Genomic DNA, 27,300 nt, shown 5'->3' with positions numbered 1-27,300 from the left:
AAACAATCGCTTAAATGTCATAGACACATCGATGTGAACACTCGCGAGAGAGACCACTTTAGACAACAATGAAAATAAGGGACAGTATACCGTTTTCTCGTGTGTCTGTGTGTGTGTATGTTATGTTATCGCATCTTGTATGGAATATATTGTAGAAAAGCTGCGAGGGTGGAGCCCTGCAAAGCGCTTCCTTGATTTATTGTAACACTTCAAGCGAAACTACCCTCCAGAAACGAGCCGTCCCCGTTTGACCTCCCCCTTCCCTTCTCTTCCCTTCCCTTCCCTTTCCTTTCTTTTCTTTCTCTCTCTTGCTCTTTTTCTCTGCAACCAAAAGAAAAACACCCTTCTGTCAAACGACGTACGACTGAACAACCATACAAAAACCAACTCGCTACCATTGATATCCTAGTGTCTTTTGTGATATTCGTCACGACGTCCTTTTTTTATTTTTATCCACAGTCCGGATCACGTCACATGCTATTTAATAATACAACAGAATTTTCCTACATCCGTGGAAAATCAAACCTGTTAAAGACTTTCGTAATACCAAATAAGATCTTCCCGATTTGGTTAGTTCTTGACGTTTCCTTTGGAATCTTTTTTCTTTGGATAAAAATTCAAACTCGCGCATGTATGGTAAATATAATATAAAGACAAATATTCTATATCGAACATCTATATGATCTATTTTATTTCTTGCGTCTAAACAAATATGCCATTTTAACGATAAAGCATAGAAAAACTTCGTAATGATAAATCACATCTTTTATCTCGTATTAATCTTCAATTAACAAACGATTCAAATTAATCCAATATTTTGTTCATTAAACTTACCGTACAATTTCTATAATCATAATTTTGTATTTTATATTTTAATCAAAACTTCTTGTTGTCCTTACGATAGTCAATTGTGTAACTTGGCTATTCTGGTTTACCATTTGATCTATAAAATAATTTATATTAATATAATTACGTTCTAAATTTATTTCAACTATTTGTTCGTATTTTTAAATTTCATTTTTCTTCTTATCCAAATAATAGGTAAGAAATAATTGAACGAATTTTGATAAGATCCTTTTTTTTAAAATAATATAACAATTTTTTATTTAATGTTTATCTTCGAATTTTGATTTGTTTTATTTAAAAAAAAAAAAAAAAAAAACGAGAAATCTCATGAGATATCAAAAAACGATCGAATCGAATGTTCTCGTGTTAACCCATGTCAAAGAATTAAAAGTAATGTATGTATATCTTTGAAATGAAAAATTTAAATGTTCGCCGATGGGAACAACAAAATTCTTCTCTTTTTTTTTTCTTCTTTTCTTTCCCCTTTTTAAGTTGCGAATCGTGGACACTGATCTACCCCCCTTTAAATTTGATGGATCGAATTCTCGACTGAAAAATCTTCCTGTCGCTTTTCTATTGAAAATCATCGACATCTTATCGTCTAATTTTACAATCGTAATTCAACAACGATTTTAATCAATATAATATACTTGATTTAACGTTCAAGTATAAACGTCTAATGCGTAAATCTATTCTCGAGTTTTCGTTTTGTTCTCCTTTTCTTTTTTTTTCTTTTAAAAAAAAAGTGCTCACAAACGAAAGAAAATTGACCGAGAATGTAACAGAGAAAAAAAAAAAAGATAAAAGAGAGAGAAACTAAAGAATATCGTAGTATTAAAAATCTTGTCGAATCTGTCAGTAAAAAATGATCGATCGATCTTTATGAACGAAAAATCCTGAATATAGACAATTTGCGTGAGCGAATTTTTTGTTACTGGTTATACATCAAAATTCCATGTTTTTGGAAATTGAGATAGGTAAGAATGGTGGGGACTATACGGGGAAAAAAATTCACAATTGAATCGGACCGATTGATGTTTGTAAAAAAAAGAAAAAGAAAAAGATAAAAGATAAATATCATAAGCGTGCTATCATCGATCGATCATGTCGCGTGCCTTCCATGATTCGATGAACAGAAATTCTTTTCTGTTTTTCTTTTTTTCTTTATTTTCTCCAACATTTCTGTACGTTTACAAAATTGTTAACAGTAACGCGACGCATGCTGTTACTACACGTAAAATTCTAAACAAAAAATGAGAACAATGTTTATATACATTGTATAATTAATTGGTTAATATAGTTATGTCATGTAATAACTAGTTGTTTCATGAATAAAACAAATTTCACATACAGGTACATTAAAATAAACAAAATTTGAATAATCTTCATATCTATAGTTAATAATTAATTGAACCAACAACCCTTGTACGTGCTTAATAACAAACAAACAAATTTCTATTTCTCAAATATCCTCTTATTTAATATACAAATACTAATTACATTTTCTTTGATATATTAACACTTGTTTATGAAGAATCTTGGTATCTACTTACAGTTCACATGAATTCGAAAGAAAACGGCTGTTTAAGAAGAGATGGTCAAGCCACTCTCACTCGCTTCTGTCGAAAAGTCGAGGGTTAAAGTCACGGCAAGCCCTATTATAGCCCTCGAACGGGACCAACCCTCCCGGTAAACAGAAAGAGAAAATGTGCACAACCGCAAAGTCGCCGCCCCTTGCATGGCGACCCTAAATTTGATTATGCCTCTTCCACTCGACTAAACCTGTTAGATTCATTGCTGAAACCCGCCGATGAAATATTTCATCTTTTCTTTTTTCTATCTCTCTCTCTCTCTCTCTCTTTTTATCTCTCTTTCTTTTTCTTTACCATGGTGACAAGTTGTCTTTGTTATTCAGTCGGATGGAACACTTGGAAATATAGGAAAAGGGATAGAAATTGCGTATACAGTGTTCAAAAAATATTACTACTTGAAGTTTCTTTTTCTTTCTTTTTCTTTTTTGTTAATTTAATTTCGAATTTTGTTATAAATTCGATAAGCCTTTTTTTTCAAAACACAAACCGCGTGTGTGTGTGTGTGTGTACGAAACGTATAACGTTTTTAAAAATGTAATATACGTAGAAAATTCGTCTCGTAACGTTGGTCCTCCAACGGTAAGAAAAGAAAATGATCGAAGAGTAGTTCGTATTCGTGAAAAAAAAAAGAAAAGAAAAATCAAGCAAGCAGGCAAGCAACGAACGAAAAATCATTCTGCGGTTTTATCTCGTCGGCCATTAATCAAAAGATTCTCAACTTCCACGTGAGTGAATTTATCCTTGAACGGAAGACACGAGTGAAAATGAAAGGAAGAAAAAGAGAAAGAGAAAGAGAGAGAGAGAGAGATAAATACTATAAAATATAAAAGAACGTTCGTCCAGATGGCCCGTGCCGAGGACGAATAGAGTCACTTCTCTCCTCTCTCCACTCTTTTTTCTTTTTTTTTTTCCACTTTACAAATCTCCACCACTCAGCTACTTTTTCCCTCCGTGATTCTTCCAAAAAAAAAAAATTAAAAAATTATAACTATAGATATCCATTTTTACCTATTCCATTTCATAAATTCGTACCCGAAACCTTCGCGGTTTTTATTGTTGAGCAAGTCTCGTTGTTCACGTTGTTGTTCTCTCTTGTAATTTTTACTTTTCTTTTTTAATTCCGATTTGTATGAATTTTCTTCTCATACTAGTTTATCTTTCGAAATTTCATACATCGTATATCCCCTGTAAAAAAAAAACAAAAAAATATCATTCATACGCAACTCCTCCCATAGTTGTTCTCGCGAATGGCTAACCCTTGGACATAACCGCCAAGAAAAATGCTCTACAAATTTCACAGCAGGAGGTTTTCGACACCTTTGCCATCTTTACACAAATCGGCTTACTTTAAAAGAAGAAATACCGAAACGGGATGACCGAAAAATTGTTCAATAGCGTTAGAATACGCACGAAACATTTCTCATTCAAAAATTGCAACAATTCATCAACGATCAATTTAAAACGGTATTGAAATATTATACAACATATAATATATAAACGTTAAATTACATTAAATAAATTAATATTTCGAGGATAAAATTTATAAAGATTTTCATGTTAATGACCTAAGTGAAAATGAAATGGTACAAAAGCTTTATGAAAGAAAGTAACTTTTTTTTTTAAATTTTTCACAGAAAATCGAATAATTCGTTGCGGTACTATTTACTGTTTAATGTTAACTACATTAAAAGCTATAAAAAAGAAATTTAAAAGTACCCTAATAGGTAACCCTAGGTAGATGTGTGTTAAGAGGATATAGACAAGCGTAACAAATTTATAGAAATTTGTTTTTCTCCTGGATTCGAAACGCGATGAAATGTACTACGACTACACGAAAGTAAATAACTAAGCGTGAATTAATGCATTTGTAAAAAGCAAGAAGTTCGAAAAAAAATATATGGTATCCTTAAGATTATATTTTAAAGCGAATGTGAACAAATAAAATTGATAAATTTATTTAACACTAAACGAATGACTTGAATCCAAATTTGAGATTAAATTACGATCTAATTACATTAATTTTAATATAAAACAATTATAAAAGGAATGATTTTAGTATATCAATAAAATAACGTCATAAAATATAATAATAATATCGATAATACGATAATATGGCAATTATCTATTATTTCATAAAATGGTAAAATAATTTGATTAATATTATTAAAGTATTTAGTAGTATATTTAATAGCATATATTACTAAAAATATACTAAAATATATATAATGTATATGAATTTGTTCTGCAAAATGGAACAAAAACGTTTTCCAAACTTTCTTCAGAAATGTAGTTTTCTGTAAAAAAAAAATATGTAGTACGGACAGATCGATTCGAGATCCCTCGTCATTTATAACAAGTAAATTTGAAGTTGAGCAAACAAACACATTGAGATCGGCTCCGCGTTTGAAGTGGTGTTCCACTATTATAACAGAAAAGGTGCTGAACGATTGTTCACCTTGTGATCTTTTTCGTCGGCCTTCTTTTTTCTCCTTTGCTCTGGTTTCTCCGCTCTGTTACTCGAAGACGTCTTCCTTTTGGTAAAATCAGTATTATTATTCTTCTTAGTATATTCGTAGAGGAAGCCAAGTCAAGGAGTGAGATGACCACAAAGGTAACCGCTGTTTGAAACATTATTGTTGTTCACTCGAATGTTCGTTCTTTGCTAAGATATCATCTAAGCACTCTTACTTTTTTTCTTTTCTCAACACCTGACAAAAATATTTCTGTAATAGAAAAAAAAAAAGAACAAATCTACTACATATCTTTAATATATAAGTAAATATACAGGTTGTCCTGTAATTAATTAGTAGTTTAAACGAACAGGGAATGATGATTCTACGTGAAAATCTAAATCGTAAATGTAAAATAAAATTTGTTCGTACAATGTGACGTGCACTCGGACTGAGCTTACAATCCCTGAAAACTAAAAACTTTGTTCGACGAACGTAAGAGTAGAGTCCCGATAGAAAATATATATTATTAATATTAAAATGCTCTCCCCCCCCTCCCCGAAATTTATAAAATAACAAAATCTATCGAACTAAAACTGAATCCAAATGTCACGCGTACATGACAAATTTTATTCTATATTTTCGACTTTGGTTTTCATGTAAAACCCTAATACCACCCCCTTGTCATTAGTTACAGGATACCTTGTATATATGTATATACAGCGAGTCCTATATAAAATTGTACACTGTTGCATTAACTATATATTTGCTTGAAAACTATCGGTACAATATTTTTAGTTATGGAGAAATTATTTAAATAATTAATAGAAGTAAAAATACGGTGCAATATATAATTAAGAGATACAGGAAATCTAATCGTCTATCGAACAGGTCAAATAAGAAGCTGAATACGCGAGACGAGTGTTGAATTACTAGAATTGTTAAAGATAATCCAAGAATTAGTTTACCAAGATTAATCGTTTAAGTGAAAAAATATTTAGGGATAAAAGAGAGTCTACTATTAGAAGAATATTTAAATCTAACGATTTCTACGAACGAATAACTCGACATAAACTGTATATAAATAGCCAAAGCGAATCGAATTTGCTAGAAAGTTCTCAAAAAAAGAAAAAGATTTGGAATTTTGAAAACACGTCATTTTTATCGACGAGTCTAAAATTTTATATATTTTCTTCTGATAGAAAAAAATGTAATATGTATACGATTAAATGACACTCGAATACATTAAACATTCTTTGAATAATCCAATTTTTCAAGAATCTTTCGTATTCTTGTGATTACGATTCTATATTATATTAAGTCTATATTGAATTATATTCTCATAATTTTACAAAATTCCACTGTGTTCATAAAATATATTTACATATTCCAATATGGCAAATAAATATTATTTCATTGCATAGTTAAAAACAATAAAGTATTTTTAATGATTTATCAATTTAATCGACTAATTTCTGAAAAGAATAAAAACGTTTTATTAAATTATTTGAAATTTTGATTAGACATGCAAATGAAACTTACAATATCCGTTGAATCTATTACGTATAATTTAATATTTACACATCGTCTATCGCATATCTATATAAAATCGATTCAACTATTCAAAAACTTTTTACACAATACTTTAATGACTTATATGATTAAAATAAAATATACAATTATGATATTACTGTACAGACATCTTTAAAATTTAACCATTTTTATCTTCAATTTGCACTAGTTTACATTAGTTTATTTGAAGAAATAGAGTTCATTTATTTTTAATACTAGGAAAAAGGAAAAAAGAACACTCATAGTCTATGTAAATTATGAATCACCATGTGTTTTTAAGTGTATTTTTAAAGTTGTTCTATTGATAAATGCTTTAGGACATATGGGACAAGGATGTGCACGCGATAGATGATGCTTCAAGTGTTCATTTAACTGCGCACTGGTTTTAAATATTTTCTTACAGATATTGCACTTGTATTCTTCCGCATTTTCCAAATGCGTTCTCGTATGTTGATCGACTTCAGCAACATTATCAAATTCTTTCGAACACACTCTACAACTGAATGTAACAGCTCGCAAAATTCCTATCTGACCACCAGTTATCGGTGTTGGTACAGAGATTATACTACTTGGCTCTGCAATGTTGCAACGTATTCCTTCCTTTTGTGTATGACAACTGATATGATTTCTGTAAAATAACGAATTAACACAATTAACATTTAATATGACACAATGAACACTTATAAATTAGATTGACAAATCATTTAAAATCAAAGTCTATGAATCTGTACCTATATGCCTGCTCATTTCTAAAAGTAATGTTACAGGTAGGACATAGATATTCTTGTTGTTGAGGTATTTGCACTGTTACAGGTGAGACTTTTGCTTTACCAATACCTTCGAGTTTTATCGAAGGATGCATAAGAACGTAATGATTCCTTATTTCGTCTTTGCTATCAAATATTTCGAAACATCTGTGACATTTATAAGGAAATAAAGGATCAGTGCTTACATGTGACTTAGCATGTTTATCAAACGATATTCGTGAACTGCATTCAGTCAGACACATATCACAAACAAAATGTTTTTTAACATGGAGATAAAGTGATTGCGGAGAAGTAAAAGACATCTGACATACAGAACAAACATTGGTTTTCTCTATCTGTGCATTACTTTTCTTCATGACATAATGTTTATTACACTCATCGCATTGAAATGCTGGTTTAGTCCCATACATGATCTTTTTTAATTTGCACGCTCCTTTGATGCATTGCGGTTTTTTCACTTTACTATTATTTACCATTTTCTCTGTTTGCAATTCATCATCCATTTCTTGTTCATTCTTAAATATTAACATACTGTTATTGGAAATTGGAGAATTTTCTAATTCTCGACTAGGTATGATTACTGGATCCTTATTGTCTGAATCTGGCTCCGTATGTATTTTTTCTATTTGTATCGTTAAACGATATACTTTTTGCCCATTGTCTGATGTAGTTATGTCAACTTTATTTACTGGTTCCTTAAGCACATTTGTCTTATTTTCTAAACCCGATTCCTCAATCTGTTAAACATATAAAAAATAAAAATTAAAAAGAATATTTGAACAATCAGATATTATTTAGGATTAAATTCCTGATTAAACTTTACTTACATTATCTCCCAATTGTGTAAATGGGCTTTGTGGTGGTGTTACCAAGCTATGCGAATCTTCATCTAAATGTTTTTGCTTTGATGGTGGTTGAACCATTAAAGATTCCATTTCTATATTATTTTCAGCCTTTCGTTTTCTTTGCAAATCTAGAAGATGATCAATTTGTTCAGATTTAATTACTAGTAACCAAAATAAAATAAGAAAATAATACCTTCGCTATTATGAAAAAGAGTTGGTACTGCATTTGTTTTTAATTCATTTGATTCAGTAAAATAACATTTTTCAAAATGTAATTCACAAACGTATAAAGAGTCACTTTCATCACTGGAATCAAGAACTAATTTACAATTTTTAATCCATTCCTGACGTCTCCTAGAAACATTAAAATAAATAATTGTTAACAATTACAAAATTCTCATTTTTGTAATGTATACAACAAGATAAAAATATAATTAATCTGTTACAATAAATAATATAATTGTTTTATTATGACAAAAGGGTTAAAAAATAAGGAAGTTACATACGTGTCATCTTCAGGAAAAGCAAATAATGTTATTTCACGACCATCAATCTTCGTATTTTGATTTGATAAACAACCACGTACTTTACAAACGAACGTCATATTACAATATAGGATATCGTCCCTGGAATTCCAGAAACAAATTATAATACCAGAGTTAAATAAAAAGTCTCCATAACCTATAATTTATATTTACTTAAAATACAACACAATGTTACTAATATAACATGAGTATTAAATTTTCACTATTAATAAAAATAAATTATAAAATCAAATGTATTTTTTTTATTAATCGTTTACTATAATTCACCGTTCAATATAAAAAAATAAATTAACCAATCATGAAATACTGACTCTCGCTTCAATCTGCGATTACTATTGGATGATTAATTGTAGTTTATATGAACACCAATCTTTTCTTCCAATAGAAACAAGAGAAAAACATGTTACCTCCCACCATTAGACTTATACTTTTTGCTAATTGGTCGAGATATGGGCATTAAAAATGTCGTTGAAAACCAACAATTTGATTGGTTGAAAATAATTTGTTACAATATGGTAGTATGCTTAAATAATTAGATGAGGTAGATGTGTTCATGTATTTTGAAATATTATATGTACCACGTTTATCGAACTTTATTGTATTATAATAAAAAAAATAAATAGATTGAAAGAAGAGCACAGTGTTTACATATGTAATAATAGTGTCTATATTTAAAAGTAATAAAATTTAAAAAAAATCATGTTGCAAGCTGTATTAAAAAATAAAAAGGATGCATTTATGAATTTTTGTGCACCTTGCTTGCAACCTAAAGTTACATGTGATACTATTAGTACAGAAGGATACGAAGTGACTAATCTTATACAAGATCCTTGTAAAGGCTTCCTAGCCTATTCTTGTATCAAACCACCAGTTCAAATTGTTTTTACATTTCCTTGCAATATACAGATTCATCATATTTGTATATGGCCATCGGTTGGTTCCCAGAAATCATCTGGTTTTCAAATTTATGCAAAGACAGAAGATAATGATTCTATGCCATTTACTTTATTATCGAGTGGATTTTTAAGTGCAAATGATAGTGGAGTTTTGTTTTACGCAGCTAATGTAAATCCTGCTAATATTTCAGTAGCACCTAACTTCTTGAAACGTTACATGAAAGGATCAGCACGATATATAATATCTCAAACTAAAAGTTTAAAAGTATCTATATTTAGAACACAAAATTCAGTGCCAGCACTGGGTAAAATTGAAATATGGGGATCTGTATCGCAGAATACTAGCAGAGATGTTATAGCAAATGTAAAAGCTTTATGGTCAGCATCTCAAACATCCGTATGCCTACCTACAATAAATCAACAATCTAGTATTTCTGCTACTAATATCAAAGATGCTGATATCAAGGATGTTGATATGCAGAATACGTATGTATATTTTAATTTACATAGTTTTTAGGATAAATGGTAAAAAAATATTTAATCATTAAATATTTGTAACAGGAACAATACGGAATCTTCACTGGAAGTACCGGATAGTTTTTTAGATGCAATTACATATGAAATTATGACCCAACCAATTCTATTACCCAGTGGTAAGACTATCGATCAAATTACATTGGAAAAACATGGGAAAAGTGAAGCCTCGTGGGGTAGATCTCTATCAGATCCTTTTACTGGGCTTCCATTTAATGAAAATCGTAGACCTATTATGGCAACTGCATTAAAAATGAGAATAGACAAATTCCTACTTGAAAATTCAACTATGAATGAAATTAAAAGATTACCACGAGTATTAGGTGGTAAACGGGCTAATCATAATACCTCCAATCAATATCTTGTTGCATGCCAAGTGAATAGAAATTCAAGAGAAGCTAATTCACTGATAAACAATTCAACCAAAATAAATACTAATAATCTACAAATAAGTAATACGATGAAATTAAAAAGCCAATGTCATAGATTACCTATGACTCCAATTAACTCAAAGACTGTTCCTTATGCTAAAAGATTCAAAACATCCAATATTGATTCTTTTAAAAACTGTAATAATGACATAGAAATAATTAGCGATAAACAAATTCACCAAAATAATGTAGATAGCGATATTGATGCTGATGTTCGACTTGAATTATCTTGTCTTAAACGTTTTAGTACACCAAAAAGTCTTCAACTTAATACTTCAATTTTAAATACCTGCAATTGTTGTACAAATAGTATATTATATAAACTGCCATGTAATCATGTGTTATGTAGAAGAATGCTAACCACAAGTAAAAATAATCAGTGTCAATTATGTGGTTTAGTTTATCAAAGAAGTGCTGTTGAACGTATACATAATTAGACAAAAATGTTTTAAGTATTGTAAATTATTATATGATGCTTATAATCATTAAAAATTATTATCAGATGTACTTATTGAATTTTTATTAATTTTGAAATTAAATCTAATTGCTGTACATTGTATAAAATATACAAAATGTATAATAAATATTTTAATAAATTATGTGATATTTTATATAATATTGTTACCACATAATTTTATACATTTATGTTTTTACCATACATTTACATTTGTATACATATTCATAAATATATCCATCACAATACTTTGTTTAAACAAATAAGTAATTTAAAAAATGGAATTGTGCATTTATATTTTATACAAAAGATTTACTACGAATTATATGTTACATATATTGCAAAATATATTATATAAATTGTTTGGCAATAATTCAAAAAGATATCCATTGTATTGATATAAACTTTTATATTTTTAATAAAAAACCTCAATATTAAATTTTCACGAGTGATAACATTTTTATTTAAAATTACTTTTATCATTTTAATTTTCAATCATTTATAACACAGTAAATCCGCTACCTTGACTTTGTCGTTTGGCGATATTAAAAAGAGATAATAAATAATTACGTGTTTCTGGACAGACATAAAAAGTAAGTGTATGTTCTGAATTTGTTGTAGATGTTTCTAGAATATCAGATTGTTCATCACTATTTGTAGATAAACTAGCTAAACCAGTACTGCTCGTACGTACATACTCTGCAACTCTTGCCCTCATTTCTTGGTCCATCTGAAAAAAAGAAAACTTTTATATATACATTTAGATTATAAGGAAAATTACAATTGATGATCATCATCATACTTCATGTTCAGTGGGTGATAAGGCTCTACTAGTCTGCGTTGTTGCTGGAGGACAATATAAACAAAGCATCGTTGATTCTGAAGAATGATCAATACTGGTTAATTCTTTTAAAGGCAAATAGTATCTTTTCCACGCTGTCTTCAGCTATATTAACAAGTAACAATGCTTGCCGTGTGAGAACTAAAGTTACAGCACGATTACTTCCTTGTTGTAAAACGTAATCTGCATTAGCTACATGCAGAATATTGTCACGGGTATTCATCATACTTCATGTTCAGTGGGTGATAAGGCCTCTACTAGTCTGCGTTGTTGCTGGAGGACAATATAAACAGCAAGCGTTGATTCTGAAGAATGATCAATACTGGTTAATTCTTTTAAAGGCAATATCTTTTCCACGCTGTCTTCAGCTATATTAACAAGTAACAATGCTTGCCGTGTGAGAACTAAAGTTACAGCACGATTACTTCCTTGTTGTAAAACGTAATCTGCATTAGCTACATGCAGAATATTGTCACGGGTATTTTCTAGTAATGGTAGTAAACGCCATGCATATCGAATTGATGCATTATTATTACCAGTACTATATTGAACGATTGGATGTTGTCGAGGCTAAAGAAAACAAATAAATTTAATGTTAAAAATAAATGTTATATAAAATAATTCACATTTTGCAAAGAGTAATATACCAAAGGCAAAGAATTCCACCCTGCGCCTTGTAACAAGCCTTGTCCCGTAAGAGCAACTAATTCAGCAGCTCCGCTAAGAGGTTTTGTTACTACACCAACTAATCCAAGTCCAACTCCTGTAACTAAACTTTTTGTTGTTGCTTCACCTGACCACACCTGTTGTAAAGGATGATGTGCCAATCCAGCAACAGCAGCTACAAAAATATATATGATAGAATATAGAAATATACAAATATAAATGAGATTAAAAAAGTACAATTATTTAAAAAGAAATACATACCAAGGATACTCATACCGAATCCAGTTAATCCTTGATAAAGTCCTTGTGCCATACCCTGTGGGCGCATTCTTCTGGCTTCTTCCTGACGTTGAAGATGTTCTTCGTCTAATGTTAATCGATCTAAATTTCTAGCAACGCTAGACGCTAATTTTGTCACTGAATTAACAGTACCTATAAGAACAAACAAATATAATTAAATTAAAATTAAAATATTTTAGTATGTGTACATAAAGGGTGTCGCAACAAAATTTTACCACACTTTGATTGTTTATAGAGAGTTCATTAAATAATGTAGAATTTGCTTTCGATGTTTTAAAGTGCTTCAAGTGCTTCAAGCTTTCAAAGCATGATAACATTTTTTGGTAACACCTTGTGTATATATATAAATTAAACTATTCACCTGCTGTGATATGTTTCATTAAGCTAGCAGATCCATGTGTTATGCCAACAATAAAACCCCAAGGTCCTTGCAACAAGCCTTGAAAAGGAAGAGAAACAAAGTCTCTAAGACCTGAACCAAGTGCTTGCGCTAAACCTCCTGGAGATCCAAGTATTTCTAAAGATCCAACCACCCAACCTGAAATATATATTTTGTTAAATATCCATATTTATCAATAATATTTATTAAGTAACTTAAACTTACCAGCACCAAATATAGCTCCAGACAAATAATGCATAGTAAGTGCATTCCCTAGCCTGTAAGTTGTAGTTAAAATATTTTTCCTTTCAAAAGTACTAAAATATAAAGGGGAATGATCCAATGCCACATATAAACGTACAGATGTATGTACACTGAGTAAAATTGATACTGGATCTATTGTAAAATTTTGTAATCTTAATGGCACGCTCAATATTTTGGCATCGACCATAATATAATCTGATACATAAATAGTTGTTGATGTCAATGCTGGCTGAGTCTTTTTTAACATGCTAGTTGGAGCAATAAACCGTGGTGGTATCATAGAATTTGCATAATCTAATAAATGACTAATATATGTATCTTCAATATAAGCGCTAATAGGTGCAATTTTCAAGTGTAACTCCTTTGACACTAAAAGAAATAATTTTTATTAAAGTTATTATATTATATTAGTATATATACATAAATTATAACACAATTAAAAAAAGGAATCATTCATACCTATTATTTGCCCATTTTTTTCCCAAATGTAATCAGCAGTTACCAAAGAATCTTCTTTTATTTGTTCCATATTACTTATTAAACAATTAGATGGATAAAATGTTTCTCTTGTTGTAAGTGGACTCTGACTGATTAATACTACAGGAAAATCAAAACCTCCTTGATCAAATACTTGATTATCTAATTGTAAATCTCCTATACATATACAAAAGTTCACAAGAGTAGGTTTCGCATGCAAAGTAACAATTAAATCTGTCATAGACAAACTTGCTACTTCAGTCCTTTGACCAATCTCATTAATATCTTTCAATATAATAATAGTAATTCCATGAAAATAAATAGTTGCGGAACCTTCTCTGTTATTTACTGTTGCATTTGATTCGTTTATTGTTTTAACTTGATATTCATCATGATTTTTATTGCTAGTTTCATGAGGAATTAATAATTTTAAATGTGTTTGCGATGAGATAGAAGAATTTGTTGCAGGAACATCTTCTTGTGCTGAGAAAAAACTAGTTGCTGATGTTGAGCTACTAGAATATTGTATGTTAAGAAAGTCTTGATTATCTTCCATTAGCGTTTTAAAATTTCTTGGAATTATTTCTACTTCTTTCAATTTATGTTCCTTACGCATTAATCGATTTCTGATATCTCTAGCAGACACCTCTATTTGTGAGATAGGAACGACGCTAATATGTGTAGTATAGCAACGATTGTGCATTATTAATTTAACATCTCCATAAGAAGGTAATCGTACGTAATGATCCATAGGTATATTTGTCAATGCAGACAGACTAATGCCGCGTGACCATTGCAATTCCTTTCGTTGTATTGCTTCATTGTTGTATGTATTAGGTAATGCAGATAATAACAATACATTAGATGTAGTTGGTATAGGAGTATCAGGTAATCTGTTACCAATGCATGGAAGAGAATAATGACACGTAGCACCAGTTTCCACTTCACAAATCCATGCAAAATGTGGTGCATCTAGTACAATTCCATCTACATTCTCATTAGCCTGTCCCAATAAAAGTTTATAGGGACATATATTTTCTAGCAATAATTGAGGATGATTATCAATATGCACCATAATATATGATGTACCTTTGTCTTCTTGAATAGTTAATACTACTGACATAGTAGAGGAGCCATTTGGAATAGCAACACACTTACGGCTCATGGTTTGATCTATTTTAATTGGACAGGACCACCTGTGTCCTAAGCTCAGAGAAATATATAAGACAAGAGATTCGATGTTACTGTTTTCGTACAACATATGCCATTGAACAATAGGTGTAGCTTGATGTTGATCTTCAGATGGTAGAATATTTTGACTGTAAGGAGTAAGATCGTGAGGTAACTTTAAATCTTTCGATAATTCATCAACTGCAAGTGTAGCAATGCATAATTCTTGATTTGTTAAATTTCCGATAACGTGACTACTTGTTACTCTCACTAAACGCATATCTTCGTGCATGCTAGAAGTAATACTAATTATAGTCACGCTAGATACGCAATCAACAATAGTCTTGATATTGCCTTCAACAGGAATTAATCCTCTTATACGAGGCATATAAAAACTTTGACTCCAATCAGGTCTAGCTAATTGAAGAGCTTGCGAAGTATAATAAGTATCACCAATGCCAACACCTAAGTGGAAAACACCTTCTAATTTTGGTGGTGTTACAATTCCATAATGAGGAACTTGACAAAGTTCGATATCTTCGGATACAAGAGAAATATAGCATCCTAAAGAATTTAATATGAAACACCATGGTTGTAATTCCAATAAAAGAGTACTTGACACTAATCCAGCATCTTGATATTTAACTTGAACGTGAGTTTGTGGTTGTTCCGCAGGTATCCAGTCTGCTGTATCGTCTGCTTGAAAAGGCCATCCTATTTCATCCTTCTGACTTTCTAATTCTTTTAAAATATTGTCTATATCTTCTATTTCAGGTCTTCTAAAAAATTTTCTTTGATCGACTGAACTGTACGATAATGGTACGTATGGATTAGATGCACAAATTCCAGATTCTAATTGGAATGTTAATTGATGGAAGTGCTCGAATGTACCAGGACAATACAATTGCTGACGTTCGCCACGTCCGTTCACTATTGTGCTTGATAACATTTTTAACGATGGTGTTTCCATTTGTACTTTAGCTGGTACTGGTAAATGCGATCGTATCATATAAAGTGGACTCAATACGGCAAGTATCTTAATTTTTTCTTGAACAGTTTGTGTTATTATCCGCACCCAAATACTAAAAAATTGACCACGCTCTTGTAAAGGCACTTTTACGAGCCAGGGTTGACTCAATTTAGCATTCGGCTGAAGAGGTATATCTCCTGTCCATGATAAATTTGGTATATTCGTAAAACGTAAGCGCATTGCCATTTTTCTGTTATTTTCAATAACAATAGTCGATGGTTGACTTTTTCCAAGCAACATGTAAACATTTTTTGATACGGTTACTTTGGTACCAGTATCAGCTTCATATTTCACTAATTTCATTTCAAAATTATCTATTAATTGACTTGACACTATGAATTGTCCACTAAAAGTAACAAGTTTTTGCGTAGCTGATAATGATGTAATATTTACAAATATGGTAATATCAACCAATGGATTTGCAAATTCTACCAAATGAGTTCCATCCTTATTTACTGGAAATGGTCGACTCCACATCCAAGCATTAGCTTCTATCGATATTCGTATCATATTATTGCCAATATGTCTCCATGAATAAAAATTACATTCTCTGGTATTTAAGAGTACGTTATCATCTGTACCACTTTGTCCAAAACGAATTGGAATATTGCAATCATTGGCTATAACATATCTTGTTAATATAATGACACCTTTGTTTTCTGTATTTAACGATGCAGACCATAAGTAAGAAGACACAGAAAGAGTGTGTGTTATAGTTGGACTCAGTTTTAACGAGAAAGGCTTACACATTACGGAAATATCAGTTTTATCTGATAGAGAAATTTGAAATTTTCCATCTAATGGATCTAATACTTCTTGCATAATTAAATAACTATAATCCAATATATGAATACTAATGACACCATTAATATCGATAAGTGTAGAGCCATCTGTCCATCTATTAAAAACAAGTATGGCACCTTTGTGTTCTATCGACATGAAACATTGCATTTCAGGAATAGTGCCTTTCACCGTAAAATTGTGCAAAGGAGGAAGTAAAGAATCATAAGTAGATGAATCTATATGATTGTACAGGGACACATGAATAATACCAATGTTTAAAGCTGCTTGTAGATTTGGTATTATCGATGAATTAAAATAAGAATCAATACGTAAGCAGGCTGCCAATGCTCTAGCAGATACAAGAGTTTTTGAAACAGAGTTATTAACAGGCATTATTAATATTACACGCCAAACACATGCCACTACTCGTGTTGGTGCTTTTTCGGGAAGATCCAATCGATAAGTATCAGTTTCTGATAAATAAAAATCAGCATAATGTTGATAAGCCATGTGACTATCACTCCAGTATTGTAAAACACAGGATATTCTATCAGTATAAAATCCTTCATTGTCTAATGTCTGAAATAAAATATAATTATTAAATAATTTATGTAAAGTTATATATATATAAATTATGTTTTTTTTGTTTATTATAAATAATATAATACACTTACTTCGAATGGTACGGGAGAAACATGTATTTTTGTTAAAGTTCTAGGTTGAGGATACCTCCAAGCCATTGCTTGTTGAGGATAAGTAAAAAATATGACCTGCAAATATAATAAACGTTAAAATATTTCATTTAAAATAAAACATATATATCTTACCTGATATGGGAAAGGTAACTCATCTCCTGTACCATCTATAAACTGGAATGCGCCAGCTTTTAAGTCATCCTTGTAATGCTGTTCAGTTGATAACACAACTTGCATTTCACGACTATTATCCCTTACATTAGATGTTTGAAAATTACTTAAAAGTAGTTGGCAATCTTCTACTACTGTTTTCATAATTTGAATTTGATCTGGCCCGATATCAAGATAAATACTGTCACTGTCTGCTTGTATTTGTATTTGAGGAAGAGCTTCGACATCTTGCCAAGATTCCCAAAGAAGACAAATAGTTACGTTATAACACCATGGTTTTAATAAAACTTTCATATTTCCATTAAGAATGGCAGATATAATGAAAGAATCGACGGATATATTTGAGAATATCCTATCTGGTCTTAATAACGTTGAAATATTTCCATTTAATGTTGCCAAACTAATAATTATTTCTGAATCAGAGCTAGTCTTTAAGGAAAGTACAATTTGTTTCGTATTTAAATTTAAATCTGGTAAATGCATCCTTTTGCATTTAAATGACAATTGATCGTCCATAGTTTTGCTACCATCGGCATCTTTCATAGATGATTTCGTGATGTTCTCATCAGCAAAACATGACATAATCTAATAAAAAATAAATAAATAACATATATTTACTGTATGGTAATTTAAAATAAAATATACTTAATACACACGTATATTTCTTTTATATAATACCTTACTGTTAATGTCATATATTTGATTTAGCCTTGATAATGAAAAATGAACTTTAGTAGGTCGACCCATGTCCATAAAGAAATGAGTATTTTTTCCAGGATATTTTTCACATTTTACTGTTACAAATGATGGTGGAATACCAGTGTCCGGATGCGGTTCGCCATTTTTCGTTTGTATTATAAAAATAGTAAAATCTTTTTCAGTTGGTATTGATCTTAAATCTTGTGCATCTTTCGCACCTAATGCTATTGTCATATCAAAACAAGAAATCTGCAATAATATATAATAATAATAATACAAATATATACTTGTGAAAGTATTTAAATAAAAATGGATGTATTAAAAACTATAACATACTTGCATTTTTTGTGATAAATTTTGTTGCCAAAGATAAAGGTTTGGTTGATTGATCATTAAATAAAGTAAAGGTTGCTTTAAATTACTGGTATCATCTTCATCTGCATCATTCATCTCCTGTAATACATGAAACAATTGTAATATATTTATTTTTAATTAATTTTAATTATTAAAGCATATAGACAAATTACTTACTACTTCATATTCAGAACTGATATGTATCTTTTGTGTTTCGTAAGATATGAACGTGATTTTTCCACAATTTATTAGAAATTCACATGGTGGAAGTATTAACATTTCTGAGAATTGTGATTTCTCCTATTACGATAAAATAAAAAAACATAAAATAACACTATTCCATTTATAAGTTTCATTAAATACAAAATATAAATTTTACATACAACAATCGTTGAATTTATGCTAGACATTTCAAAGTCTATACCACTGTCCTTTGTAATATCTATTTCTTGTTCTTCAGACATTTGTTTTATCCAATTAACTTGTTTTGGAATTGGTAAGTTTTTGTCATTTTTATCATAAGAAACATCTGTTATTTCTATCTCCTGTACATCTCCTGATAGTAACATCTTATATTCGTTAGATAAAATGGAAATTAATTTAAGTTGATCTAGATTAACTGTTATTTCAATATCCGTGATACAATTTATTTCTACTGCACTTCCGCAAACTATTGTATCAGGTTTAAGTTTGATCGTTGGAGCGATAATCAAGCAGAGATCAAACCTATAAAAACATTAAATTAAATTATAGAATTTGTATGTATGTGTCAATCTTATTATAAAACTTACTTAGCTAGTACAGGAAAAGTTGAAAAATGTGGCTCTAAACTGTTTCCATTTCCAAGTTTGTTCCATTCTAAAGCGGGATTCTCATTCATTGTATAAAGATACGATTGAGACATACGCTGAAAATAAAACTTTCATTGAAAATATGTTATCAATTTAAATAATGTAAATAAAATATTGTTAAATACTGTATCAGACCTTATTAATACTCATTTGATAGTTCTTCCATGTAGTGCTATATACGCATATACCCTTCATATTAATTTGATATTGACGATCTTCCACTGCAGAACCTGGGATATTTAATATATTAGCTTGTGCTGCAAGTTGATATATATCTGATCGTAACGGTGTTCTACAAATTGGATTTTCTGCATGCGGTGTAATACGAATACCATCAAGCTAAATTATAAAGAAAAGTAAAATTATATAATTTGTTCTTCAAACTTAAATTAGGATAAATAAAGTATACTTATAATTACCTGTAAAATTAATAAGTCATGTTGTAATCGATGCCTAGCAGGTGTAGATACTGGTATCATAAGTCTTAACCCTTTAAATTCTAAATGTATCAATGGTAAAAATTCATTATTAATACTTGTAATCTTTGCTAATGTAGATGTGATAATTCCTTCTTGATTGCTCTTTGCTACTTTTGAATATTTTTTATTTAGATGAAGAAGAGGTTTTGCCAATTGCATATATTTGCTAAGTATACTTAGAGGTAAAATAATGTCAACCATTTGTATTTTTATATCTATTTCAGAGATGTATGCATTTGTAGATACTAATGATTCTGTTATAACATCTTTCTATAAAATACAAAAATATTATTTATATTACGAATATTTTTATATATATTCTTTTTATATATATTCGTACCTTATTATTTTTGTAGCGTTTATAAGTACCCCAACGAGTATGGACATTACCCGATTGTGCTCGTGTTAGCGTAAAACTCAAGAAACCAGAATCATCTCCCTTTTCTAAATTGTCTTCTCTGCCACATAAAATTATACCGACATATTCTCCAACATCCCAATTTTGTGCATAAGGTGCTCTGTAAAAAGAAGAAAAATGAAGTACAATTTTTGTTTAAATATGATTTAAAAAGATGTATTTCTACGCGAAGCAACAAATAATTGTTAATAAATTAAATGCGATAAAAAATACCTTGTATAATGAAATATTGTAACAGTTGTGATTTTATTTTTTAACTTTAAATAAACCGGCTGTAAATCTAATGAGGTAATAATATCTTCCATTTCCATGACTAATTTCAAAGAGGGTTTTATTTCTTGTCCCGTAACATATAATTTAATGGCTACTTTTGTTACTGTCCATTGAATCCATGCCGTTAAAGTCACGTTATCTTTCTCTAAAATTATATTATATATTAAGGTGAAATATAAATTAAAGAAAAAAGATTAATTTTATTTTTTTTTAAATTTACCTGTAATGGTATCATCTCTAGATGTAGATATTGTTGAGTTTGTAGTTGTATCTTCTGGATATATAATCTGTGTAGGTGTAGAAGGGGTTTGTGGTATAGCCGGAAAAACGACTACATTCTCGTTAATGATATGAGGTACGACAGCACTACTTTCTTTAAAATTATTTGTTACTAATAAAATATTCAAAATTTTTTGTATTATACTACTCATGAACACAACCTAGGAAAATAATATACATTAGTTATATTTATTAGTACACGAAGATGTTTTATATAATGTCTATATCAACGTTAATAAAGGGATACACATATTAAAATATATTTTAAGAAATATTATATAACCTGTTCTTCTGAAATGGAGATAATAATAGCTGAATTATCAATATGAACACAAAGACTCAATGCAGTAAGAATATTTGAAGTTTGGGATGTAGTAGTTTTAGTAGTAAGAGCTAAAGTTGCATTTAATGACATTTTCTTAATAAAATTTTGTTGCATATCTCCTTGTAATGTATAACAATGAAATTCGGAAAGACTTAATGTCCAAGGAAAACTTTGTACGCCTAGAAAAATAGAACAAAAATAAGGATTTTTCTAATATCATATATTCAACATATTAAATAAACTTACGATATGTCCACATCGATTTAGGCAACTTTACTGGGAATGTTTTAAGATAAGGTGATAATTGCTCGGAATTAATATTACTTGAATGAATCAGAATACTTGGTAGTTTTAAACTTAATATCTGCAGACGTTGATCTTCTTCTAATGCTCGATTTTTGGCTTGTTCTATACCTGTTATGATTTATTAAGACTTTATAAAAACTTTATCTTTTATTTGATTAATCGTGTATAATTAATTTATATTTTAATTACCATGTGCTCCTATACCGCTCATTGTAGTCGATGGTATATAGATAACAATATGACCAATACATCCACTTAAAACAAGACCAGACCACCATGAATAGAGTTCGGCTAATCTGACCAATAGTCCCGATTTCTGCAAGTTCTATCATGGTCTATGCGTAAATGTAATATATTTTGCAACAAATAATATAATTACATTATCTAATAGATATGTATATATTAACTTATTCATCTAGACTAATAAGATAAAATATTTTTTTGTACTTAGGATTAAATAAAATCAATAATAAAAGTAAATATTATTTTAATTGTACCTTCTTTTCTGTGTCGATTTTAGATTCATTCTTTTTTTGAGTTTCCTCATTTTGAAGCATTTTTGGTTTTTCAACTATTGTAGAAGATCTTTTTCTATCCTTGTCAGAAGAACTATGAACGCTTTCATGCAAGCTTGGAAAAGTTTTTTTTCTTGTACTGGTGTCAGATGATGCACCCTCAGCAGATAATTGGCTGTCTTGACGCATTGTACATAATGGTCCTAATTCGTAATAAGTAACTTGATATTCCAGCCATTTCAAAAAGAGTGGATCTAAGGAACCTCTTAATTCTGCTACTTGGAGTGAGATAAGTGTTGGATACATTTCTACGGGAGCCTTTTTAGGAAATTGTATTACAGCAATTAAAAGGGGTTTGTTTTCCGTTTCGCTAAATAAAAAAATATATGTATTATTTTAAAATCATATAATGAATATATAGAAAAATTTTTGTTACTTTATAATTTCAATTATTATTTATACTTATATAATAACCTGTTGACATCATATTCTGGACCTGAGAGTATAAATGCTTGTTGGGTATCGCTAAGTGTAAAAATTTTAAGAGAATTTACACTTATTTCATTAACATTCATCATAAATGTTGAAAGCCTTTTGTAATTGATGTTTTCCAAGAGTAATTCTAAATAAATTGGATCTGTAACATATTAAAGAAATGTGTGTAAAAATAATTCTTATTTATATACTTTTTTTTAATAATATCAATAAGTTAATGAAAGAGCTCATATAAAATTACATATAATATAATATAAAAATTCTTATATAAAGTGCATTTGAAATAATTAAAACTAACATTTATATTAGACGACTGGACATACTTTTGTCTTGGCATGCATCACTAAAGAGAGAAGAACAAACAAGAGGATTTGTTGTTTCAGTGGAATCAAGCAATGATGTTACTATAGAAGTGGCAACCATCAATTTTGGTTTAGTTCCCGTAATAGTAATACTATCAGTATGAAACGTGTATGTTTCACAAATTAAATCTAGATGCGTCCAGTATTGTGGATAAAGTAATTTTTTAACAGAACATTCTACTAAGCATGGCATCATTAATGATGTATGACAATTTGTTGTCAAGTATAATTGACTCTTTATTCCGTCAACCTAAACAAAAATGTTCATGTTGATATGTGATCTTAGGTTTGTATAAATGAAAAAATTAACACAATAATACCTGCATTTTAATAGTTTGATGACATTGTTCAAACATTTCTGGTAATAATCCAGTTTGTTTGGAAGCACAAGCAGTAAGTCTAAACGGATACAAAGGTTGAATCATATTTGCAGTTGCTTTGTCAAATTCAATGCTTACAAAAGGATCATTTGTAAAAACTGGTGTTAAAGGCACAGTCTGTAAGAGTCATGACTACATGAAATATTTTCAACTATAGAAAACACATTCATTAATTTGTATAATTAAATATTTACCCTATTTTCAACTATTTTCCGCTGTCGTGGCAATCCAGTAATACAATGATCAGCTAATTGAAATTGTAAAGAAGCTTTTACAATAATCAACTTAGTTTTAACCATTGATACATTTTCTCTCAAAGCTTCAAATTCTTCTAGTGTAACTGGAGGAAGTTCTTCAGCAGAAGGATCTCAAACATACAATTACATCGTTCAAAGTATTGAATTTTTTTATATGAAAAAGCAACTTACAAAACAAAACGAAATAAAAATAAATTTAATTTATGCATATATGCTTACCAGGTTTTGGTATAATATATGGTGTATAATCATATTGTGAAGCAGCTTGTTTTATTGTGTCTATACGATGGAAAATTCCTGAACACAATCTGATCGTTACATCTCCAATAATATATCTAATCACTCTTTGCTCCGGAAAGTTACTACAATGTATAAAAAAAAGAAATATAAAATAACATTGCATAATCTTTATTATACTTTTTGTATATTTCAGAAGATTCGAATTTTTTCGTTACCTATATTCAAAATTTGAACCAAGCTCTGCTAACTTTTCAGTTGTTATGTCATCTGGAAGTTGTACACAATGAACATAATCCATTACGAAGGCTGGACTTCTTTCCATTAATTTTTCCACTGAAATAAGAAATAGAGGAATTTTTAGATTTATTAAAATTGTATTTGTATAATTATTAATTGTAATACCTGAAGCAGTTACTAAATGATAATGTATGCCTTGTTTATAATCTCTTTTCTTTCCATTATTTTCTAAAGCATTATTATCAAATAAAGAATCCTTTAAATAATTTGTATTCACTTTTCCTGCTGCTAAATAAAGAGGTGGCTGAAAAATGATATATTTATTAATTAGAAAAATATTCTTACATTAATAATATAAATATTAAAAGAAATATACCTGTGCACCATCAACAACTTCAAGATGCCCACAACTGCATGTTCCTCTGGGATAAAGGCGTATGTTAGCCAGACCAATTTGAAAATTAGTCATTTCAATACCTTGCAGTAATACATCCACTAAAACTCCATTCAATCGTAATGACAAAAACGATTTGTATCTAAGCTTTCGCGACTTGTAAAACAGTTGTTCTTTCACACTCTCAACTACCTACAAACAGAACTTTAATATGCATTCGTAATAATATTAAATAAAAATAATAGTTCATAATTGGATATACCTTAAAAGTTAAAATAGTATCATCGATATAAATGCCTAAATGAATAGTGTGCCCAGAATATGCCATTTGTTGTTGATTAGACCAATCATTATCCCAATCAACAAAGCCAGATGCAACCCAATCAATTGGTAAAACTGTAGAGGCTACATTCCAAGCCCAGCCACCCCAACCAACTGCTTCAGTAATTGTTCCAATTATTTGACTAATTTCATCTAAAATATTTTACATATATAAAGTTACAAAAAAAACTTCTGTTAATGATATAATAATAAGAAAAAATACCTTGGCCTGCTTCTTCTCCAGTCTCGGAATTTAGTGATTTTTCTTTACTAATTGGAAATTGTTTTGTTTGTAAAGCCACTAATAATGAAGCTAATCTAAGTAACATTGGTATTTGCTGTTCAGTCATACTAAATTCCATTTTCTCACAGTGAAGATCTAAACGTGTAACAGATGCCCTTTTAGCAGTATTACTGTGATAATTTACAATTAAACGTATGGCCAAGGAACATCGATATAAAACAGGATCCTAGATTTCAAATAAATGATATATATATATAACTTCTCTTTATATTTAAAAATAATATTAAACTTAAATAAATCCGAGATACCTGATAAATTTCTATTTTTCCAGAAGCATCCATTTTATCTAAGCATAAAGTTAAATCTTGAATGGTAACAACTTTTCTGAGCATAACTTCATAAATATTAACATCTGTAAATAAATATTGTTAAATAAAAAATGAAATATTTTTAAAGACGATAAATACCGAAATAATTTTATACCAATAATTACCAGTAAATGCAGGTTTCCATTTATCATCAACAGTTTGCACACTTAAAAACCTAACATTTACACTCAGCACGATATCCTCTTCTACATATTTTAATATTAAATTGTTACAATGAATTGTTATGTTGTTAACAATTTTTGTAATAATACTTTTAATATATCCAGGCGGTGCTTCTTCTCTGTTTAAAGTATATCATTGTTTTTTATTTAAATTAATGCTACAATATTGTAATAGAATTACTTACTGAACCATTTCTTTTTTCTTTTGCATGGTAGGTTTTCTGGTTTCTGTGTTTTTTTCATCTTTTAACTTTAAAATACATTCTATAATAAAAATAAGTTAAAACTTTAAATTAAAATAACATTTTTAAAAAAACCTTTTGTTTTATACAGTAATAAATACTTACCTATTGTGTTAATCGTTACCACTATTGGTTCTGAATTAATTTTTACCCAGGGAACATGGATTAATAATTCATGTATATGACCACTAACAAATTTAAAAGGTAAATTTAGCTGTTCCTCTAATACTTCTAATCGTAAATCCAAATTTTGAAAAGATGCATCCCCACCCCATAAGGATACCTAAAATATACGAATAATGTTATGCAATTCTTTAAGTTTTATTATATTCATTACTTAAAGAAATTCTTAATTGTTTAAAAAATATAAATTTCTCTTTGAGAAATATACCTGGGATTGTTCCGGTTTAAAATTTTTAACATACTTCTCAACATAGCTGAGAATTATAGGTGTTATATAGGATTCCAATTTGAACATTGTGATAAAGAATATGGAGTATATAACATAGTTTTGTTAAATCGTTAAACCTCTTCGACAAAAGTTTATATTTAATTTAGTATGCCAATAGTTATTGGTTATTTCTCTAGACAGCAATAAATATTAAGATCGCTTATTAAGAAAGTGGTATAAATCCATTTAAAAAAAATGTGAAAACACATAACTGTAATGATTTATTTATAATAAATAGAAAGTACGTGTCTTCTCGATTATTTAAAAAATGAACTTACACCACTTTCACAATAAACGATTCATTTATTGAAATCAACTAATGTTAACCTTTTTTCTTAACAAATGCCAAATCAGCTGCACTTTTACAAGATGTTAAGCAACAAACGTCCCAGTGTAATCTGATTTTGTCAACTTCTTTCGTTAGAAAACAAAAGATAATTAAAACAGAATTGCCAGATTAATAATTCATTATTTCAATCCAACTATTATATTAAATATCACAGAAGTTTGGATCATTTTGAACTGATATTAAATTTGTCAAATGCATTTCTATACTTCAAATATATATAACTAATGACTTTAATTTCTCTGTCAAACGTAGTTGGCAACACTGTATTATTGCATTATTTAATTTCGATATATATCGATCAATATTAAATATTATCGATTATATTATCGATTATATAATCGACATTTTAAAAATTAAAAATATTCAAACTTTGTTTAAATTGAATTTGGTATAAAATTTCCTGATAATGATTTAAGGAAATGCAGTAAAATGAACAATAAATACTTTAAAATAAAATCTTTTATCTTTCAAAAGAATTAATTACTTTTCTTTTAGATTTATTGAAAAAAGAAAGGTTATTTTTATTGCACTTAGTCAAGATTTATATGATTGGTTACTCACAATGCACTTA

The 27,300-nt window shown here is 29.4% G+C and overlaps 3 protein-coding genes across 11 annotated transcripts; 1 reads left to right on the top strand and 2 right to left on the bottom strand.

Moving 5' to 3' along the window:
* Nucleotides 1-308: 308 nt before the first annotated feature.
* LOC122522849 (zinc finger protein 287-like) lies at nucleotides 309-8,981 on the bottom strand. 4 transcript variants are annotated; one of them, XR_006305185.1, is made up of 8 exons: nucleotides 8,579-8,878; nucleotides 8,266-8,426; nucleotides 8,055-8,200; nucleotides 7,192-7,964; nucleotides 6,862-7,088; nucleotides 4,894-5,161; nucleotides 3,447-3,623; nucleotides 309-943 (listed from the first exon to the last, which is right to left on the bottom strand). XR_006305185.1 is itself a non-coding variant. In XM_043644185.1 (6 exons), exons 2-6 carry the CDS (start codon nucleotides 8,674-8,676, stop codon nucleotides 6,716-6,718), a joined length of 1,551 nt encoding a protein of 516 aa, XP_043500120.1. In that variant the 5' UTR covers nucleotides 8,677-8,698; nucleotides 8,929-8,981; the 3' UTR covers nucleotides 6,361-6,715. The 4 variants fall into 4 exon arrangements, 3 of the variants coding, with proteins under 3 accessions (XP_043500120.1, XP_043500121.1, XP_043500119.1); XM_043644185.1 differs by lacking the exons at nucleotides 309-943; nucleotides 3,447-3,623; nucleotides 4,894-5,161 and adding an exon at nucleotides 8,929-8,981 and having other exon boundaries at nucleotides 6,361-7,088; nucleotides 8,579-8,698; XM_043644186.1 differs by lacking the exons at nucleotides 309-943; nucleotides 3,447-3,623; nucleotides 4,894-5,161 and adding an exon at nucleotides 8,885-8,901 and having other exon boundaries at nucleotides 6,361-7,088; nucleotides 8,579-8,698.
* An 83-nt stretch (nucleotides 8,982-9,064) lies between these two features.
* Nucleotides 9,065-10,985, top strand: LOC122522850 (RING finger protein 37). Its single transcript, XM_043644187.1, has 2 exons — nucleotides 9,065-9,999; nucleotides 10,075-10,985. Exons 1-2 carry the CDS (start codon nucleotides 9,317-9,319, stop codon nucleotides 10,913-10,915), a joined length of 1,524 nt encoding a protein of 507 aa, XP_043500122.1. The 5' UTR covers nucleotides 9,065-9,316; the 3' UTR covers nucleotides 10,916-10,985.
* A 244-nt stretch (nucleotides 10,986-11,229) lies between these two features.
* LOC122522848 (vacuolar protein sorting-associated protein 13B) lies at nucleotides 11,230-26,957 on the bottom strand. Of its 6 annotated transcripts, none has more exons than XM_043644177.1 (39): nucleotides 26,659-26,957; nucleotides 26,321-26,513; nucleotides 26,035-26,212; nucleotides 25,873-25,951; nucleotides 25,631-25,806; nucleotides 25,446-25,549; nucleotides 25,117-25,363; nucleotides 24,835-25,046; nucleotides 24,555-24,764; nucleotides 24,344-24,482; nucleotides 24,157-24,274; nucleotides 23,921-24,063; nucleotides 23,639-23,811; nucleotides 23,385-23,561; nucleotides 23,026-23,314; nucleotides 22,682-22,844; nucleotides 22,190-22,577; nucleotides 21,882-22,017; nucleotides 21,633-21,800; nucleotides 21,345-21,565; nucleotides 21,003-21,222; nucleotides 20,723-20,927; nucleotides 20,432-20,609; nucleotides 20,032-20,361; nucleotides 19,748-19,951; nucleotides 19,553-19,668; nucleotides 19,145-19,487; nucleotides 18,939-19,061; nucleotides 18,744-18,860; nucleotides 18,387-18,656; nucleotides 17,670-18,293; nucleotides 17,517-17,612; nucleotides 13,842-17,421; nucleotides 13,344-13,751; nucleotides 13,101-13,277; nucleotides 12,701-12,871; nucleotides 12,421-12,614; nucleotides 12,002-12,343; nucleotides 11,230-11,662 (listed from the first exon to the last, which is right to left on the bottom strand). In XM_043644177.1, exons 2-39 carry the CDS (start codon nucleotides 26,405-26,407, stop codon nucleotides 11,432-11,434), a joined length of 11,337 nt encoding a protein of 3,778 aa, XP_043500112.1. In that variant the 5' UTR covers nucleotides 26,408-26,513; nucleotides 26,659-26,957; the 3' UTR covers nucleotides 11,230-11,431. The 6 variants fall into 6 exon arrangements, with proteins under 6 accessions (XP_043500112.1, XP_043500116.1, XP_043500113.1 ...); XM_043644181.1 differs by having other exon boundaries at nucleotides 21,882-22,008; XM_043644178.1 differs by having other exon boundaries at nucleotides 26,708-26,957.
* Between the last annotated feature and the right edge of the window lie 343 nt (nucleotides 26,958-27,300).

Source organism: Polistes fuscatus, unplaced genomic scaffold, assembly GCF_010416935.1.
Source record: "Polistes fuscatus isolate 324 unplaced genomic scaffold, CU_Pfus_HIC Scaffold6, whole genome shotgun sequence".
Lineage (NCBI taxonomy): Eukaryota > Metazoa > Arthropoda > Insecta > Hymenoptera > Vespidae > Polistes > Polistes fuscatus.
The sequence above is the reverse complement of the archived record's forward strand: the minus strand, read 5'-3'. Positions and strand labels throughout refer to the sequence as shown.

Excerpts from the sequence above, each read along its gene's own strand:
- LOC122522849 (XM_043644185.1), bottom strand. The coding sequence starts at position 8,676 with ATGACGTTCGTTTGTAAAGTACGTGGTTGTTTATCAAATCAAAATACG. Across the intron at positions 8,427-8,578 it reads GCTTTTCCTGAAGATGACAC|GAGACGTCAGGAATGGATTA; the intron begins GTATGTAACTTC and ends TAATGTTTCTAG. Across the intron at positions 7,089-7,191 it reads AGAAATGAGCAGGCATATAG|AAATCATATCAGTTGTCATA; the intron begins GTACAGATTCAT and ends GTTATTTTACAG.
- LOC122522850 (XM_043644187.1), top strand. The coding sequence starts at position 9,317 with ATGTTGCAAGCTGTATTAAAAAATAAAAAGGATGCATTTATGAATTTT. Across the intron at positions 10,000-10,074 it reads GATGTTGATATGCAGAATAC|GAACAATACGGAATCTTCAC; the intron begins GTATGTATATTT and ends TATTTGTAACAG.
- LOC122522848 (XM_043644177.1), bottom strand. The coding sequence starts at position 26,407 with ATGTTCAAATTGGAATCCTATATAACACCTATAATTCTCAGCTATGTT. Across the intron at positions 23,562-23,638 it reads GGAAAATAGTTGAAAATAGG|ACTGTGCCTTTAACACCAGT; the intron begins GTAAATATTTAA and ends TGACTCTTACAG. Across the intron at positions 20,610-20,722 it reads ACAATATTTCATTATACAAG|AGCACCTTATGCACAAAATT; the intron begins GTATTTTTTATC and ends TTCTTTTTACAG.